This window comes from Sphaerodactylus townsendi, linkage group LG02, assembly GCF_021028975.2.
Source record: "Sphaerodactylus townsendi isolate TG3544 linkage group LG02, MPM_Stown_v2.3, whole genome shotgun sequence".
NCBI lineage: Eukaryota > Metazoa > Chordata > Lepidosauria > Squamata > Sphaerodactylidae > Sphaerodactylus > Sphaerodactylus townsendi.
This window is the reverse complement of record NC_059426.1, coordinates 161991899-162008027: the sequence shown is the minus strand read 5'-3', so window position 1 is coordinate 162008027 and position 16129 is coordinate 161991899. Positions and strand designations below refer to the sequence as shown.

Here is a 16129-nt window from a genome sequence, read left to right as displayed (position 1 = left end):
AATAGTCCTGTGAGGTAGGTTAGGGAGAGAGAGAGAGAGAGAGAGAGAGAGAGAGAGAGAGAGAGAGAGAGGCCAGCCCCTTCCACAGGTGCAGAATAATGCCCTTTCAATCCACTTTCAATGCATTTTGCAGCTGGGTTTTACTGTGCGGAATAGCAAAATCCACTTGCAAACAATTGTAAAAGTGGATTGAAAGTGCATTATTCTACATGTGCGGAAGGGGCCAGAGAGAGAGAGAGAGAGAGAGGTCAAAGACAAGCTTCCATGGCAGAGTTGGGATCTGAACCTCCCAGATCTTTATCTGACACTGTAGCCAGCGTCCCATACTGGCTCACAGTTCCCAGGGGGAGCAGCAGTGGCGTAGGAGGTTAAGAGCTCATGTATCTAATCTGGAGGAACCGGGTTTGATTCCCGTTCTGCCACTTGAGCTGTGGAGGCTTATCTGGGGAATTCAGATTAGCCTGTACACTCCCACACATGCCAGCTGGGTGACCTTGGGCTAGTCACAGCTTTTCGGAGCTCTCTCAGCCTCACCTACCTCACAGGGTGTTTGTTGTGAGGGGGGGAAGGGCAAGGAGATTTTAAGCCCGTTTGAGTCTCCTGCAGGAGAGAACGGGGGGATATACATCCAAATTCTTCTTCTGCTTCTCCTATATTGTCATAAACCTGATGTAATTTTGAGGGCAGACATATCTGTGTGATCCAGGCAATACATTATGTACAAATATTAGGATGAGAAGATTCCAAAGAAAAACATATTTTGAGACACCTGGAATAACTACTGACTCTTGCAAATAAAATGTATCTGAAAATGTGATGAACAGTGAGTGTCATCAGGTTGCAGCCGACTTACGACGACCCCACAGGATTTTTAGGCAGGAGACTAACAGGGATGGTTTGCTCACTGCCTCCCTCTGGTGGTCACCCATTCAAGTACGCAATGGGGTCAGCTCAGCTTAGCTTCCAAGATCTGATAAGATCAGGCTAGCTGTCTAGGCAAGGGCATCTTCCAATAGAAGTATTTTATTCTTTTTAATTCTAATTCTAATTCTCCCTCCAATTTGGAAGCTCAGAAGAACTTATACAAGAACACGCATACAGAATTGCATAATGCAAAACGTTCAGCTCTTCCATTTAGACTGTCTATAATTTAAACATCTTAGAGGTTTTGTTGGCATATTCTTCCATAGAAAAACAGTTACAATTCAAAGGGGGGAAATAAATAAATAAATAAATAAATAAATAAATAAATAAATAAATAAATAAATAAATAAATAAATAAATAAATACGTGTTATTTGCGCTGGAAAAAACCACAGTAGTGATTAATCTACATAGGCAAATTAAAATATAACTGAATCAATTAGTGATTCAATGGCATCCTTACTTGCCACTGATAGGAGGGGGGGTGTTTTGCTTTCATTTTTAATACGTAACAGGAAGTTTAAATAATGGAACTTGAACTCCACCTGACAGACTGAAGCCATTTAGCATCAGGATATGATACTTAGACATTTACTTATGATATCCTTGCATGATAAGATGTGCAGGAGGGAGGCTGAGAGTGTAGTTGGCCTACGGCCGTTTTGTGAGAGGCTGCGTAGGAGCTGTATTTGCCGAGCTTGAGAACACTCAAAATTTCAGCTCAGAGGTCACTGATGTAACCACAATGCTCATTATTTCACTTTCCCTTCATTGTGAAGACAGCACCTTCGGCTAGGACAATAATAGTAATGGAGGATCATCAGCAGTAATATTGGCTCCTGTCAGTAACAGCTGTGTGCAGAAACCTGAGGAAAAAAGTTCACCCTTTAATCTTCAAATTCAGCTGCCACCCAAAAGACACTCTCTGAGGCCTTGGTTGTCAGTCTCCATTCAGGTGGCAATTTATCACCTGGCAGCTTGGAGAGCTGGTTGTTAGGAGAAGAGGAGTTATTGTCACTAGTTGTTCTGATTAGGGGATCACAGAGTTGCAGTTGTGGAAAAGACTTAATCATAACTTAAACTTCGAGGGTTCGATGGGGCCTCTTCACACAACACTTTTACTAGGAGAGGACAGGAAGCCAGGATCCTCTTCAAAATGTCCACCATGAATGCAACAAAACGTGCTTGCAAAAAAAAAGAAAGAAAACATTCTACAAGAACTGGGGTGCTGTGTGGTTTCCAGGCTGTATGGCCGTGTTCTAGCAGCATTCTCTCCTGACGTTTCGCCTGCATCTGGGGCTGGCATCTTCAGAGGATCTCTGAAGATGCCAGCCACAGATGCAGGTGAAACGTCAGGAGAGAATGCTGCTAGAACATGGCCATACAGCCCGGAAACCACACAGCACCCCAGTGATTCTGGCCGTGAAAGCCTTCAACAACACATTCTACAAGAACACTCAGCAGGGTACAGGGACTGGGCAGAATTGGGCCATAGCCACTCATTGAGGAAAGTAGCCTTATTGTTGCATTAAAGCCGTCATTCAGCACTGGAATTTCCTGAATGGGAATGCCGGTCCTGTTGCCAACGACTTCTATGCCAGAACCATCGTGCCAAATCCAATGTGGATGCAGCCTAGGTAAATTGCACTCCTATCCAAGAAGGTGCCTTTTCTTGAAGGTACTTAAGGGAGGGACTGAGGTTCTGAGGTGGAGGATCTCTGCCCAGCATGTTGAAAGACCTCGGTTCAATCCCTGGCATCTCCAGTTAAATGGACTTGGTTAGTGGGTGATGTGGAAGATCTCTCCCTGAGAGTCTGGAGAGCCACTACCAGTCTCAGTAGACAATACTGACCTTCACTGGACTGATGGCCTGAGTACTTGCATGATTGCTTTACTACAATTTTAATGCTGCACTGAGCCTTGACATTTTGTCTAAACCAGGGGTCTGCAACCTGTGACTCTCCAGATGTTCATGGACTACAATTCCCATCAGCCCCTGCCAGCATGGCAGGTATTTCTGCATGTGCAATGATTTTTGCCTAGGGAGCATGAATTTCTCACATCTCCACACCCGCAGCAGCCCCAAATGTAGGAGCAGTTTGAATCTGCAAGCAAAATGCAGGGTGAAAAACATAAACACCATAAAATCCACAAACAACAAACAAGTATGCAGCACAGACTCTCTGGCATTTCACAGAAGAAAATAGGGGTGCTTTTCTGGGTTTCTTGGTTATTATCAGCTTTCCTGCTCACTGCTGAAGAAGAAGAAGAAGAGAAGAAGAGTTTTGGATTTATATCCCCCCTTTCTCTCCTGCAGGAGACTCAAAGGGGCTTACAATCTCCTTGCTCTTCCCCCCTCACAACAAACATCCTGTGAGGTGGGTGGGGCTGAGAGAGCTCCGAGAAGCCGTGACTAGCCCAAGGTCACCCAGCTGGCATGTGTGGGAGTGCACAGGCTAATCTGAATTCCCCAGATAAGCCTCCACAGCTCAGGCGGCAGAGCTGGGAATCAAACCCAGTTCCTCCAGATTAGATACACGAGCTCTTAACCTCCTATGCCACTGCTGCTCACTGAGGCCTCTCTAGTCCCCTGCTTGTGTTCTACTTCTGGATTTATAAAGAAAGCAAATAATGTAAAAATTCCATAGACCTTCAAAGCTCTTCCCCGAAAAGGAAATCAACCTGACGCTGCCCCCAAACTTAGCAGTGTTCAAAGAAGTACAGTGCACATTGCAGAACACTGCATTCATATGCTCTGTGACAGCCAGAATCAGATACATTGATAAAATCACCAAAAAGTTTGTTTTCAGCCTTCCTGGATGTTAAATCTCATGATGGCTCTGATAGTCCTAAGACCTAAGTTGCTTGCTGGGTGACCTTGGGCCAGACACACATGCTCAGTTCAATAGTCATAACAGAGCTGGATCGGAGAGAGAAGGGGGAAATGTTGTATGCCACTTTAGGTCCCCATTAGGGAGAAAGTGGGGTATAAATGAACTCAATAAATCTCACAGTGGATCTGGTTGTTATAGATTACTTCTCCCTCAGTCACAGTCAGGCACATTTATTATCTGGACAGGCAATTAGGCTAATTGTTCCCAAAGGAAACACAGAAACAAAGTTGAAAGCATGATTTATCAGGGCAGGTACCAGGAAACTGGAACTGTTCCTGGGGCTGCCTCCACACAGTGCCGGCTGTTGCGCTACTGTGCTGTAGCATTCATGCGCAACCAGACTGTTTTTCTTTACAACAGGAAAACCCGCTTGCAAAAGATTGCTATAGCACAATATCCAACCATGCATAGAAGCAGGAAGAACCAGTTGTGGATGTTTGCTATATAGCACAAGGATTATGCAATTTCCAAGCGTTAACAAACAAAATTCCAGTAACAATTTAGACTCTAGATGAAATTTATTTCAACAAATTTTTTGTGAGTCAGCAGTCATTTCATCAGATGCATTATGTATACATCCTCAGCCATTATGGACATTCACATACCTACATCTGAGCTTTAATTAGTGCTGTTTGCATTTGTTTATGCTGGAATAAATCCTGTTATTGTTTGAGGTGCATTTGTGGACATCGATACTCCAAGCACCTGAAGAAGTGAGCTGAACTGCCATGAAATCTTATACTGGAATAAATTTTGTACGTTTTTAAGAGGTCAGCGGAGTTCCATTTTATTCTCCTGCTACAATTATGGTTACCTCTTTGAAATTATGAAAGCCTGAGTAGATGCAGACCCAAAGCAAGAACAAAACCCATGTAATACTTTTTATTTCCTGATCTGGGTGGCTCATGAAAGGTTGATCTCATCAGATGTCAGAATCTAAACAGGGTTAGTACCTGAATGGGAGACCACCAAGGAAGCCCAGGGCTGCTACGCAGAGACAGGCAAAACCAACTCTGGACATCTCTTGCCTAGAAAGTCCTATTGGGTTGCCATGAGTCAGGTGTGACTTGACAGCACTTTACACACTTGCACAATACTGTCATTGGACCAAACGACTTAGCACCAAAATAAGCTTGCCTCTGACAGCTGAAGTGTGATCCTACACATAGTTACTCCAGTCTAAGACAATGTAAATGAATTGGCTTAATCTGGAGTAACTCTGTACTGTCGAAAGCTTTCACAGCCAGAATCAACTGGCTGTCATGGGTTTTCCGGGCTGTGCGACTGTGGTTTGTCTGGTAGTTTTGGCTTCTCATGTTTCACCCGTGTCTATGGCAGGCATTGTCAGAGGCATGCCTAGTGGGATGGCATGGAGAGAAACACATACATGACATGCATCTGAAGAAGCTGGCCACAGATGTGAGCAAAACGTTTTGAGCAAAAACTACTAGACCACGGCCACACTGCCCAGAAAGCACACAACAGACTGGAGTAGCTTTCTTTAGGATTGTACTATTAGAACATTTGCCTTCAGACTCAGAACTCACTTGCCATCTGGGTTAAAAAAATGTGGATGTTTGCTTATGGGGGTGGCTGGGGATCACGCAAGCTGCCCAGCAGTGTAGTGCAGTGATCAAGAACAGCTGGACTCTAATCTGGAGAACAAGGTTTGATTCCCCACCTCCACATGAGTGGCGGAGTCTTAGCTGGTGAACCAGATTTGTTTCCCCGCTTCTCCACATGAAGCCTGCTCGGTGACCTTGGGCTAGCCACAGTTCTCTCCGAACTCTCTCAGTCCCACCTACCCCACAAAGTCTCTGTTGTGGGGAGAGGATGGGAAAGGAGCTTGTGAGCCCTTTTGAGTCTTCTTACAGGAGAGAAGGAGGGGATATTAATCCAAACTCTTCTTCTTCTGGGGTGCTGTGATTCCAGCCGTGAAAGCCTTCGACAATACATCATCATCATCATCTTCTTCTTCTTCTTCTTCTTCTTCTTCTTCTTCTTCTTCTTCTAAGAGACGGAAGGGAGTGGTGGAGAGCAAGCAAGAGACAAGAAGGAGGGAAAGAGAAAGAAAATGGGTTGCCCGGCAGAGAAACGAAACCTTTCGAGTCGTTTCTCCTCCTCCTCCTCGCTTCTTGAGTCTCCGCTCTGCTGCTGCTGCTGCTGCACCCAAAAAGCAGCCCAGGCAACTTTCTTGGAACTTTGCCTCCCGCTGACGCAAACAATCGTCGCAGGGCCCCGTCCTCTCCCTCAGCCAATGAGGAGCGGGGGGAGCCGCGGCCGCCGCCAATCACCGGGCGCTGGACAGTTCCCCGGTCCTGACCGACCTTCACCGGCCCGGCGCGGGGAGGAGGAGGAGATAAAACGGGCCGGCGGAGGCGGGCGCGGTTTGGTTGCTGAGCCCGGGCCCGGCGCGCGCCCCGTTGCTACCGCTGCTGCCGCTGCTGCTGCGCTCTGCCGGGAGGAGCCGTGCGCGCCCGGGCGAGGGGCGGCTGCAACGCTAGACAGGCGGCGGCGGCGCTTCCATTCATTGCAGCCACCAGCCGGCTGCGGGAGGAGCCGAGGAGGCCACGCTCCGGAGAAGAGCCCCGGCGGCGCCAGGAGCCCCAGAGCCGGGAGGCTGCGCGGCGGAGAGGTAAGTGGGAGCCCAGAGGGGGAGCGCCGCCCCCAGCCACGCACGCCGGCCCTGCAGGATCGGGGTTATTGGAGCCGGAGGCGCGGGGAGGAGGAGACCTACCAGGAGGAGGGTCGAGGCAGGGCTAAGATGGAGATCCGGGAAGAGAAGGAGAAAGGGGCGATCCGGGAGGCTCTGGCACGGCGCCTTTGACCAAAGCGAAATAAAAACGAGAGGCTCTGGACAAAAGCTGTTGCTGGGCATTCAAGCGAAGCGGCGGGGAGTCGAGCGGTGGGAAATCTCAGCCTTCCGTTCGCCCCCCCCCCCCATGGCTAAAGACCCGGAATCGCCTTCCCCCCTCCCCCAAATTTGGCTCTCTCCTATTTGAATCAAGGCAGCCGGTCTCACCCACTAAGATCGGGCAGGTTTTCCAGGGGCACTGAGCCCCACTGGTGGTGGGGATGGAGGCTTTGGCGAGGAGGTCAGACATGTGGGTCCTCCCGGGGGTGTGATGCGAAGGCTGGAGCTGAGCACATCCAGGCTAGCGTGGAGAAGGAGGCGGCCGGGAAGCTCGGAGGAGAGGAGGTCTCGGGCCTGGAAGAAGAGAGAAGGGGGGGGGGGGGGTGGGAAATGTCGGCAGATTTGGGGGATCAGATATCCGTTTGCAAACTGCTGGAATCGCCTTCGGTCAGGTCACGATACCAAATGGATCTACTGAGGGTTGCAGACTGGGGAATCCCTGCAAAAAAAAAGTTCTGTTTTTGTTTTTTATAAATATCAGAGATAAACAATACTGGGATTTCTGCTGCATCCCCAGTCTGCATTTTGAATCATGTTCACTGCACCACCAGACGGAAAATGTGACTTACAGTGTGGACTGGGTGGCTGCATTTTGTGCTGAGCCACCCAAGTCAGCCTTCTCAGTGTGCAAAAAGTTAGTGATCTGAACTTTTTTTCCCTCCGCTTGTTAGAGGAGCTTCTGCTGGTATATGGAAGGTCCCATGTTCAGTTCCCGACATCTCCTGTTAAAAGGCTCAGGTAATAGAAGATAGCAGAGACCTCGGCCTGAGAGCTCGGGAGAGTCGCTTCTAGTCTGGTTAGATAACACCGAGGATCTGACTTGGTGGAAGGCATCTGCGTGTGCATATGTGCTAATACTGGCTCAGTTAGGACAAGATTTCAGAACCCTTGGCCTTCAAGGGAATAGGAACAACCAGCCAGCTTGTTTCAGGGCGGGTGCAAGACTGTTTTCACAGCATGCCTCCCAGAGCTGAGAAATTCACATTTCTCTATCTCAGTGGTTCTCAACCTGTGGGTCGCAACCCCTTGGGGGGTCGAACGACCCTTTCACAGGGGTCGCCTAAGACCCTCTGCATCAGTGTTCTCCATCTGTAAAATGGATAAATGTTAGGATTGGGGGTCACCACAACGTGAGGAACTGTATTAAAGGGTCGCGGCATTAGGAAGGTTGAGAACCACTGCTCTATCTCTTACCCTATCTGTGCCCTGTGGCGCGGAGTGGTCGCCTGCAGTACTGCAGTCCAAGCTCTGCTCATGACCTGAGTATGATCCTGACAGAAGTCGGTTTCAAGCAGCCGGCTCAAACTTGACTTGGCCTTCCATCTTCCGAGGTTGGTTGCTGGGGGTAAGGTGTAAGTGACTGGGGAAGGTGATGGCAAACCACCTGGTTAACATGGCTGCCTAGTCAATGTCATAATGGCCCGGTGCTTGCACAGGGGTTAACCTTTACCTAGCTCTTATCCAGTAAGTCAAAACAGAGAGAAGAGGATAGCAGGATTTGGTCATCTCGGGCGGGTAGGGTGGCATCGTGGACCATGGTGTGCTTTGAGATGCCTGAGAAGGGCTCAGTCTAAAAAAACATATGACCCATTAGTTGAGGGGGCAGATCCTTCAGCTCCACTGGGATGCTGAAAGGTGAAGTTGTAATAAAAGCGAAAGTAGTTATGCTGGGCAGGGGGGGGGATATTGGAAGAGGGAAATAGATTTAACTGAGTTAAAATCTGCACAAAAATATCCATTTTTTGGATACAAGGTGCTGGAGGGAGGGTGGAACTTCCCTAGGAATGGCTTGTGGCTCCAAGGGCTGACTTTCCTCCTACTTGGAGACTGCTAGCCGTCAGGAAAGCTCATATTATGACCTTGTTAAATGTTTAATCTGTTGCTCTGGGAGCCTGACTATCCTCACCCACCTTTGCCTGCAGAAAGGTCTCAGATTCCCCCCCCCCCCCGCACAAATTTGTGTCAAGCTTCTCTTCAGTTGTGTTCAGCCCAGTCTGAGTGGGGAGGGGACCCCCTTGGAGTTTTCCTTCCACAGGGGAGGCCTATGGTTAAGGTGACATTGACAGTGCTCCTCATAAAAAGCAACAGGCATTTCATGCAGCATTTTTAAAAGTCCTTCGTCCCTTATCACATCCAAGGAGACCTGAAGGGCATTGACCTCACTGCACAGAGGCTGTGAGACTCCCAAGTGTCTGGTAAACATTAGACTGTGAAGTTTTTTTTACTTCACCTGCCTTGTGGGGAGGAGAGGAAGAGCGCTGGGTTTGAGCCGGTCAGCCGGATCAATCTCCTCATTCCCCTCTTTGAACAATATATCATGTAGGAAAGAAAAGAAAGGTGAACTGCTAACGTGGGCTGCAAAGTGGGATTTTACAGATACAAATGAAGAAGGGAACAGACACATGTGGACTGAAGGGCACAGGATAATAATTATCCTGCTGGACTGCTTAAGGGATCGGTGAAACGTTCTGAATTCCACCATAGTGTAATTCTGGACTAGTAGTCAGGAGTCATGGGTTCAAATCAGCATAGTAGTCCAGAAGTCACGGGTTCAAATCTCCACCCAAGCGTAAAGTGCATGGGGTGACCTTTGACCATTTATTTTTTCTTAAGTTAACCTACCACCAGTGGCGTAGCGCCAATGGGGCAAGGGGGGCATGGCACTTGTGCAGGGGGGTGGGGCGCATGCGTGCCCCGGGCACAGTTCCCCCTCGCTCCTCCCTGCCTACCACGTTGGGTGGTCGTAAAGGCAAAATGGAGAAGGGAGAACCACCTGAAGTTCCTTGGAAGGAGGGAGGGATTAAAATGTGATTACTAAATAGGTAAGGTGTACATGCTGGATGGGGGAGTATTGTGACTCAGTAGCTAGGCATCAGCTAGGCATTCAGAAGGTCCCAGGTTCAATTCCTGACATCTCCAGTTAAAAGGACCAGGATGTAGGTCAGTGGTGGTGAACCTTTGGCACTCCAGATGTTATGGACTACCATGCTGGCAGGGGCTGATGGGAATTGTAGTCTATTACATCTGGAGTGCCAAAGGTTCACCACCACGGATGCAGGTGATGTGAAAGACCTCTGTCTGAGACGCTGCCAGACAACACTGACTTTGATAAACGGAGGGTCTGACTCAGTAGAAAGCAGCTTCATGTGTTTAGGGTGGGGAGAATGAGATAACAGTAGACTACTGTGGAAGGCAGAGGGAGCTGGCTTACAGATTCCCTGGTATTATGTGGAAGGTTGAAGTAGAGGGGAACAGACTGGCGTGCATTTTTTTTTTTGCACTGAACTTTTTTATTGTCAAAACTTTAAGGACATACAAAAACCAAATCCACAAAAAAGAGAAAAACATGCACTTCTTCACGCAACGTGTGATTGGTGTTTGGAATATGCTGCCACAGGAGGTGGTGATGGCCACTAACCTGGATAGCTTTAAAAAGGGATTGGACAGATTTATGGAGGAGAAATCGATTTATGGCTACCAATCTTGATCCTCTTTGATCTGAGGTTGCAAATGCCTTAACAGTCCAGGTGCTCAGGAGCAGCAGCAGCAGAAGGCCATTGCTTTCACCTCCTGCATGTGAGCTCCCAAAGGCACCTGGTGGGCCACTGCGAGGAGCAGAGTGCTGGACTAGATGGACTCTGGTCTGATCCAGCTGGCTTGTTCTTATGTTCTTATGGTTGTTTGCAAAAGGGAATGAGAACGACTCAGTGGGCTTGGAGGGGGTTTGCATTCAGGAGGCCTCCTAAAAATTAGGCATCTCACAGCTCTGGCACACAATTGCCTGTGAGGATAAATGACCCCTTTCTCCTCTTCACATTGTATGAACCACTCTTTTGGGAATGTTACATCTGCACTGCAGAGCAAGTTACATGATGAACATGAAATCTGGGATACTGCAGGAAAAGTTAGCTGTTGAGGATACCTCACTGAAACCACTGGGGATTTTTGTTAGTCATGATGTACATAATGCAGGAGATTCCCCAGTCGGATTTCTACTTAGTATTGCAAGCATATCTTTGAATTTTTCTTAGAGCAGCAACCTTGGGCAGGGGCATTTAACTCCTTTATGCTATGATGTAAATGCATGTCACTCTGAGGTTTTCGGGGAGCAGTTTTTCTTCTGCTCACCATAAGCTCAAATGAACCGGGGGGGGGGCAGGATTTGGTGGGCGAGGAATGCACAATTGATACAGAATGTATGGCAAGCATTCACTGGAGATGTTGCATTGCCAAGATTCCCAGAGCTTGGTCAGATAAGCTCAGGGACTGCACAGATTCTTTTCCTTCCTGAAGTTCCATAGCTTTCTTGAACTTTCCCATAGTAGTCCCCCAATCTCTTAAAAACTCCTCTTTGGGGGGCTTTGCACAGCTCTTCTCCACCTCTTTCTCCAGCGATAGCAAACCTTTTTGAGACAGAGTGTCCAAATTGCAACCCAAAACCCACTTATTTATTGCAAAGTGCCAACACGGTAATTTAACCTGAATACTGAGGTTTTTGTTTAGAAAAAACGGTTGGCTCCGAGGTGTGCGTTACTCAGGAGTAAGCTTGGTGGTAGTCGGTGGCTTTGCTTTGAAGCAACTGTGCAACTCTTCCAACGGGTGAATCACGACCCTAGGAGGGTTTACTCAGAAGCAAGCCCCATTGCCAGCAACTGAGCTTACTCCCAGGTAAAGGATCACACTTTAGTTTAACAGCGCTTAACAGGGTTACCTACACTACTTCCCCAAAACTAGGTTTTAGGTTTAATGCTAATAATCGAGCCCAGCGACCCAGGCCAGCCTAGATGTGGAGGGTGGGGGCGACTCTGTTTGCGCGTGCCCACAGAGAGGGCTCTGAATGCCACCTCTGGCACCCGTGCCATAGGTTCGCCATCACTGTCTTACTCTATGCCCCTTAGGATGCACAATGCCCTGACCTGGGTGGCTGAGGCTAGCCCAGTCTCATTGCACCTTGGAAGCTAAGCAGGGTCAGCACTAATTAGCATTTGCCATTTTAACAGGGTAGGTATATAGAAGAAACTGTAACAGATACTACACTTTAGCATATCTAAACTCAATACTTGAGTCATAAACAAATGATTTACAATTGAGACAATTGATTGTGACAGTCCCAATCTTCACTTCTTCTAATGATCAGACCAGGGATATTTAAATCCAACAGGTGAAGTAACAAGAGGCTTATATAGGGGTTTTTTAGAGGCTGTAAAACCTCCGGATATGGCAGTGGCGTAGGAGGTTAAGAGCAGGTGTACTCTAATCTGGAGGAATCGGGTTTGATTCCCAGCTCTGCCACCTGAGCTGTGGAGGCTTATCTGGGGAATTCAGATTAGCCTGTGCACTCCCACACACGCCAGCTGGGTGACCTTGGGCTAGTCACAGCTTCTCGGAGCTCTCTCAGCCCCACCTACCTCACAGGGTGTTTGTTGTTGGGGGGGGGGGGAAGGGCAAGGAGATTGTAAGCCCCTTTGAGTCTCCTGCAGGAGAGAAAGGGGGGATATAAATCCAAACTCTTCCACTCTTCTTTATTTGTATTCTTTGGCAAGCCAATTAGATTCTGTCAATAGCCTGAAATAATTTGATATTTCAAATGCAGGCTCTTCTTAAAGACCTAAAGTTGTTCTCTTGTGTCAGCAGGTTCTATTCTCTGAATATATATATATAAGCCTCTTATTACTTCACCTGTTGGATTTAAATATCCCTGGATTGCTCATTAGAAGAAGTGAAGATGGGGACTAATTAGCATTTGGACAGGAGACCACCGAGCATCGCTATGCAGAAGCAAGCAATGGCAAACCATCACTGTTTGTCTTTCCATAAGTCACCTGCAACTTGGTGGCACTGTCCATCAAGATGCAGAATAGATTTAAACTGACAACATGTGCAGAATCTCATATTATGCATCAATTTAGAAGAAGAAGAGTTTGGATTTATACTCCGCCTTTCTCTCCTGTAAGGAGACTCAAAGTGGCTTACAAGCTCCTTGCCCCTCCTCTCTCCACAACAGACACCTTGTGAGGTAGGTGGGGCTGAGAGAGTTCACAGATAACTGTGACTAACCCAAGGTCACCTAGCAGGAATGTAGGATTGTGGAAACACATCTGGTTCACCAGATAAGCCTCTGCCACTCAGGTGGAGGAGTGGGGAATCAAACCTGGAATCCATCTGCTCTTAACCACTACACCACACTGGCTCTCAACTTCTTAAGAACAAGATGAGCGAGATTGGAGTCCTGTAGCACCTTAAAGACCAACAAGATTTCCAGGGTATGTAGTTATCCCTTCCACATCACAGGGGTTAGGGGTGCGGTGCCGCCCATGATCCTGAAACCTTGTAAACATTTTGGGCCCTCCCTTCATACCAGAGAAGGGCTGGACTTTTTATTTTCTTTTAACTTTTAAAAAAGAAATCATATATATTTACGGTATTAAAATATAAAATATGTTTATATTATACAATACAGTACATATATGCATTTCTGAGTTTCTAAACTTTTCCCATGTTGTCTGCTGGCCATTGCAACTGTGGGTTCCACAAAACTCCCTCCAAATTCCCATTTAATTTCTTATGCTGGCCCAAGATATATCAAAACCACAATGGGGAAAGTCCCAATTTGGAAGTAATAACCAATTTTTTTCACATCAAAGTTCATGCTCCGAAAACCTTGTTGATCTCCAAAGTGCTACAGGACTGGAAACTTGTCCGTCTATTGCAGATTAACTAGGGCCAAATTCCCACTGAATATTTAATCTAGATGCAACCAAGTTTCAAAAGAATCGGCACCTTTTCATCCAGGTTCCAACGTCCTCACTGCAGCATGTTTCTAGTGAAGACATTTAGGCCTGCCCCTTGCAGGGAGGGGGGCGGTGCCAGCTGTCAGGGGTGTAATTGTTAAGCTAGCAGCACCAAAATTTCTGAGTATCTTTAGGAGACCCTCCTGATGATACCACCCAGGTTTGGTGAAGCTTGGTTCATGGGGGCCAAAGTTTTGGACCCTCAAACCTGTAGTCTCCGTCTCCTATTAGCTCCCATTGGAGTGTTTTTTCAAAAAGGTGCATCTACAAGCAGGTCCAGGAAAATCCCGTGCTGGGGCGGGCGGGGGGGAGCGCAGGAAACGGGACTGATCTGTGTTCCGCGGTTCAGCTGTGAGGAGATCTTGAGGGAACCTGGATATTTCAGGTGACTATCCCAGGATTAATCGCCAGTGAGGATATCACCTAGGCTACCTCCTGAAACTTAAGAAGGGCTGTTCATCTTGGTGTAGGGGTTAAGAGCAGATGAAGAACCGGGTTTGATTCCCCACTCCTCCACCTGTGTGGCAGAGGCTTATCTGGTGAACCAGATGTGTTTCTGCACTCCTACATTCCTGCTGGGTGACCTTGGGCTAGTCCCAGTTCTTTGAAACTCTCTCAGCCCCTCCTGCCTCACAAAGTGTCTGTTGTGGGGAGAGGAAGGGAAAGGAGCTTGTAGGCCACCTTGAGTCTCCTTACAGGAGAGAAAGGTGGGGTATAAATCCAAACTCCTCCTCCTCTTCTTCTTGTCAATCTACGCTGGCACTACATGCCAGGTGAATTCACACTTCAAGTCACATAACTGCAAACGTAGTCTGTGGGTGTGCAACTGGTGATTTGTGTCCCTTTTTCTCATTATGTGTTGGTTTAAGAAGACAGATGGTGCTTTGGGGAGAAGGTGCAGGATAGTAAACAAAAGCTGCATTTTGGGCTGAGCTGCTCGGTCAGGGCTTTGCTACAGGACTGTCCATTAATGCGTATTCTGTTTGTGCTGGTCTTTTTAAGCAGTCTGGTCGACTTCGGCTCTCCATGAAGAAGTACTTTTGCAGCCCAGGAAGAAGCTTGAGGTCCGGCCCCAGCGATGCCCTGGAACGTCAAATGGCTGAACGGCTACCACGGCCATGACTCCGCCTCCCAGAAGCAATGCAAGAAGTCCTCCTTTGCCTTTTACCAAGCTGTGAGGGACCAGCTGCCGGTGTGGCTGTTGGAGGACATGAGGCTCATGGAGGCCTTCCACTGGCAAGAGGGTGGCAAAGTCAGCACCTACTCGCCCTCTGAGGCCCTCCTCTACGCTCTGGTGCACAACCACCAGCCGTACGCCCAACATCTCCTCTGTAAGTTTCCCAAGAGTGCCCTGGCCATACCCAGCTTCCACTTCAGCTGCTGCCATTCCTCGGCACCCCACTTGGCCATGGCCGTCCGCTACAACCGCATCCACATCCTCCTGGAGATCCTCAAGGCCATTAGAGACTTCCCGGCCAGCGACCGGACCGGCTATTTGGACCGCAGGGGGTGCAGCCGAGTGGAAGGCGGCAAGACAGCTCTTCACGTGGCCTGTGAACTGGCCAGGCCCGAGTGCCTGCTTCTGTTGCTAGGCCACGGGGCCTGCCCTTGCCTGACTGACTGTGCTGGCCACACGCCATTGGATCTCCTCTTGCAGCAGATCTGGGAGAGCCCCGCTTCGGATCTGTGTGCCAAGCTGCTGCTCCTGGATTCCCTCTTCCTCTTTGTGCCTCAGGGCTTCCGCTTCTCAATGAAGCAGCAGCTGTTGGATAACCAGCAGCAGTGGCAGGACCTTTTGGGCCAGAACCGGTTCCAGTGGCTGGTGGGCCTCTCCCCTTCCTCTCTCTTTGTCAAATCGATGCAAGTCTTAATTGGGACCATTGCGCCGGATCAGTTCCCAGACGCCCTGGATGCCTTGCCTTTACCTCACTTTCTGAAGCCTTTGGACTTGAAGCTGAAAAGTTAAAAGGACGTCGTCGGAGCCTCCTCTCCTCACTGACGTCCTCACAGTTTTTGCTTGTGTGATGAAAACAAAGGCTTCGGCCTCTTGTGTGGAAAACTTTAATGTAAAAACTGTGCGGGAGAGGGGGAAGCACTTGTTATCATTAGAACCTTTTTATATATAAAAAAGATCCTGGCCTTGTGTTTTATTGTTAGGGTCATGGACAGTGGTGGGATCCAAAAATTTTAGTAACAGGTTCCCATGGTGGTGGGATTCAAACTGTGGCATAGCACCAATGGGGCTGGGCGGGGCATGACGGGGGCATGGCAGGGCATTCCTTGGCGGGGCTGTGGCAAGGACGCTGCCGCTGCGCTGGTCCTTGGGCGGGAAACGAATGCACGCAGGCGCAGGCTGCCACGCACACCGGTGCACCTCCTGCTAGACTGCTTCAAGTTCTGCGCGCTATTGCTGAGAGGGGCGTAATTAAGGCAAAAATCACGTGGCAAAATCACCAATTAGTAACCCCCTCTTGGCACACACAAATAATTAGTAACCTACTCTCGGGAACCTGTGAGAACCTGCTGGATCCCACCTCTGGTCATGGAGGCTGAGAGGAATACCTACTCTGCATTTTAAAGCCACTGGGGGTGGGGGTGGGGGGTTGC

At 48.5% G+C, this 16129-nt stretch overlaps 1 protein-coding gene across 3 annotated transcripts in view; it reads left to right on the top strand.

Annotated features, from left to right (window-relative positions):
* The window catches only part of ANKRD9 (ankyrin repeat domain 9), a 33725-nt gene extending 17983 nt beyond the window's left edge, over positions 1–15742 (top strand). Inside the window, exons 1-2 of one of the 3 annotated variants that reach the window (XM_048487132.1) lie at positions 6125–6452; positions 14528–15742. In XM_048487132.1, the coding sequence (XP_048343089.1) occupies positions 14601–15488 (888 nt within the window). In that variant the 5' untranslated portion in view covers positions 6125–6452; positions 14528–14600 and the 3' untranslated portion in view covers positions 15489–15742. Of the gene's footprint in view, positions 1–6124; positions 6453–14524 lie in introns of those variants that run through there. The other 2 variants (XM_048487131.1, XM_048487133.1) reach the window with 2 other exon arrangements.
* Positions 15743–16129: the final 387 nt, after the last annotated feature.